Source organism: Dendrobium catenatum, unplaced genomic scaffold (assembly GCF_001605985.2).
Source record: "Dendrobium catenatum unplaced genomic scaffold, ASM160598v2 fragScaff_scaffold_812, whole genome shotgun sequence".
Taxonomy (NCBI): domain Eukaryota; kingdom Viridiplantae; phylum Streptophyta; class Magnoliopsida; order Asparagales; family Orchidaceae; genus Dendrobium; species Dendrobium catenatum.
The window spans coordinates 2,221-5,955 of NW_021319274.1; the positions used below are offsets into that span (position 1 = coordinate 2,221).

Sequence of the window (3,735 nt, forward strand, 5' to 3'; positions counted from 1 at the left end):
ACAAAATTAGCCATCTTCGAGAATCAGTCAGCAATGACCATAATGGAGTCAGCTCCTCGTTGCGTTCGTGGCAGTCCGAGTACAAAGTCGATACTAATATCTTCCCATATAGAATCAGGGACTGGTAATGGAGAATATAAGCCGGTATTTTGCTTATTACCTTTGAATTCCTGGCATATAGCACAACGTTCCACGAATCGAGAAACGTCACGATGAAGTTTAGGCCAAAAGAATCGTGCTTGGAGCTGCTGGATCATTTTCTCACGTCCTAAATGTGCTGCCAACCCGCCGGCGTGAGCATCTTTGATGAGCTGCTGCCTATAAGATGAGTCGGGAATACATAAGGCATTACCTTTGAAAAGATAACCATGACGCAAAGAGTAATCGGTGACAGGTTGTGATGCCAGACACTGTTGCCAAACAAGTGCAAAATCGGGATCTTCAGAGTATAGTTCTTGAAGACATTCGAGACCCATTAACTCGGTCTGGAGCTGAGTCACTAAGGCAGTGCGTCTACTAAGGGCGTCTGCGACTCTGTTTTGGTTTCCCGACTTATGCTTCAAAACAAAAGTAAATTTCTGTAGAAAAAGGATCCACCTCGTGTGCATACGATTGATCGTCTTCTGACTGTTAAGGAATTGTAAAGCCTTATGATCACTGCTCAGGATGAAATCTTGGTGCAAGAGATAATGCTCCCAATGTTTTAAGGCTCGGACGACCGCGTATAGCTCCTGCTCATACGCAGTCCACTTTTGTCTTGCACTGCTAAGTTTCTCACTAAAGAATTCCACCGGCCGATCGGACTGAGACAGAACTGCACCAATGCCGATAGTGGACGCATCGGTATCCACTTGGAACGGGAGGTCAAAATTTGGTAGTGCTAGAACGGGCACAGTGCTTAAAGCTTCCTTCATGGTATCCCAGCTCCGCTGATAGGCCTCGTTTCAATTCAGCTGTTTACATTTTAAACAGTCTGTGATGGGTGCCATGATGATGCTAAATCCTTTAATGAAACGTCGATAGAAATTAGCGAGTCCATGAAAGCTTCGAACGTCAAACATAGTGCGGGGGATTGGCCAATCACGTATAGCTGAGATTTTGCGCGGACCAGTAGCCACTCCTTCAGCCGAAACAATGAAACCCAAGAAATAAACTTGAGCTGTAGCAAATTCGCACTTAGACAAATTCAAGTAAAGTTGGTGTTCTCGTAATGTCTGTAACACCTTAGTGAGGTGTCTGATATGATCCTCAAATGAAGGGCTGTATATCAAGATGTCATTGAAATAAACAACGCAAAAACGGTTGAGGTGTTCCTTGAGTACCTCGTTCATTAGGCGCATAAAAGTGGCGAGAGCGTTACATAATCCGAAGGGCATCACACGCCACTCGAATAATCCTTGCTTGGTCTTGAATGGCGTCTTCCATTCATCCCCAAACCGGATGCGGATTTGATGATACCCGCTGCGGAGGTCGAGCTTGGAGAAGACCCGCGAACCTGTGAGCTTGTCCAACATATCTTCAATACGAGGAACAGGGAATCTGAATTTTGTAGTGATTTTGTTGATAGCCCGGCTATCAATGCACATGCACCATTTGTTGTCTTTTTTTGGAACTAATAAGGCCGGCACTGCACAAGGACTGAGACTGGGTTGGATTAATTTTTGTCTAAGCAAATCATCAACCATCTCTTGCAACAAATCGTGTTCCTTCGGACTCATCCGATAATGTGGAAGATTTGGTAAGTTGGCTCTGGGTACCAAATCAATTTGATGTTGTATCATGCGCATAGGTGGAAGATCTGGTGGTAGCTCGGATGGCATGATATCGTGAAACTCCTGAAGTAGCTTAGCAATCTGCGGTGGCTGATTGCATTGCGCTTGGCTGGGGAATTGGTCGACGGACACCAGAGCATACATATATGAGTGAGCATCAGCAAGGAGTGTAGCACCTGATACAATGTTAAGGACAGCTTTGTCCTTAACGGGATTGGTATTGGGCACCGGGGTATGTGGTAACAATCTCAATTTCCGACCCTTCCATTCAAATGAGTACGTGTTTTGGCGACAATCATACACAACCCCGTTGTCGTACTGCCACGGATAGCCCAAAATCATGTGGCACACATCCATGTCGATGACATCACATAGAACTTCGCAGGTGTAGCTTTTGCCGATAGAAAAATTGACCCTACACATGTCAACTATAGAGATTTCAACCCCCTTTTTAACCCAGCTAATTTTATACGGCTGTGGGTTCTTTGTAGTTTTCAGTTGCAATGCCTGCACTAGGGACCGAGATACCACGTTCTCAGTGCAGCAGTTATCGATCAATAGCTCACATACCCTTCCTCCGATGGTACAACGAGTGCAAAAAATGGCATTTCGTTGTGACGTTACAGGTTGTCGAGGGGCTAACAACAGTCGTTCCAATATGCAGACAACGGCCTCTCCATCGTCAGGCATGAGCTCTTCAAAAACATCTTCAGTGATTTCAGGACTTCGTTCAACTGCCTCATTATTGTCTCCTTCCACTATTTGAATTTGAGGTCTCGTCGGACACTCGTTTGATTTATGGCCAGGCTGAAAACAACGAAAACATTTTAGATTTGTGGGCTTAGCATAGGGGTTGTCCCTGGGAAGTTGTCGTGGTTTTGAATATGCCCTGTTATCTGGGATAGGAGCTGCAGTGGCGCTTGTTAACGATCCAGATGATCCAGGTTTGGACGGCGTATAATTTCGAGGCTCACTCGAATTTTCAGCGAATTGGCGCCGAGAAGAGTAATTCTTTGATTGCTTGGACAATTGCAACTCCGCCTTAAGCGCGAAATTCACGGCCTGCGAAAGGGTCCATAACGAATTCAATTGCAATTTGTCCTGCAAGGATTCCTTCAATCCACCCGTGTATTGAGCAACTAATTGGTTATCTGATTCCCTCAGGTTGTTCCTCGCACTCAACCTGTAAAATTCTTCGGTATAGTCACCGACGGATCGCGCCCCTTGTGTACAATGCTGGTATTGGAGATACAACATTTGTTCATAATCAGTTGGAAGAAAATGACCCCGCATTAGTTGCTTCATCCGGTATCAGTTCCGAACAGCTCCTCGCCCTTCGCGATGTCTGTTCTGTTGTAATTGCATCCACCAGGCACTGGCGCCCCCCTTCAATCGGCAAGCGACATACTTCACTTGTTTCTCAGGGGGTATCTCCATGTAATCGAAAAATGTTTCGACCGCCCTCTCCCAGTCTAGATAATCTTCAATGTGTAGGCGCCCTTCAAAATAGGGAATGTCAAGTTTAACACGAAACTCACCTTGAGGATTAGCGTGCCGATCTCTAGTTCGTCTGACGCCAGGACGATCTCCATATCCACGATCTGTTTGTTCGATAGGCTCGATTCCTCCTTGTTGTCCGTCGTCAGCGTCTGAGTCGGAGTAATCAGAGTACATCATTGGGAGTCCACTGGGCATTCTCTCGGCCGTTGCGCGCTCCCGTTGTATCGACGGGGTGTCCTCGCGATGCAATCGATGACCGCCGGTGGGTAGGCCACCGTTCTGCCGTAATGCCTGAATGTCCCTTTTAGTCTCAACTGCGAATCGCCTGAACTCCGCAGAGAGATATGTTATCTCCCTGGAGACACTGTTGATGGCGGTTCTCCAATCATCTGAGCTCCGATCATCGTCAGGAGCGGCTCGGCGGCTGCTTTCGGCCATCACAGTGCCCGTTCGTGCGAGGCTC

General features: G+C 46.7%; 1 protein-coding gene across 1 annotated transcript; it reads right to left on the minus strand.

Annotated features, from left to right (window-relative positions):
* Positions 1–944: 944 nt before the first annotated feature.
* Positions 945–3,077, minus strand: LOC110107098. The gene has a single exon (XM_020837258.1). The coding sequence runs from the start codon at positions 3,075–3,077 to the stop codon at positions 945–947; it is 2,133 nt and encodes a 710-aa protein (XP_020692917.1).
* Between the last annotated feature and the right edge of the window lie 658 nt (positions 3,078–3,735).

Excerpts from the sequence above, each read along its gene's own strand:
- LOC110107098 (XM_020837258.1), bottom strand. The coding sequence starts at position 3,077 with ATGAAGCAACTAATGCGGGGTCATTTTCTTCCAACTGATTATGAACAA.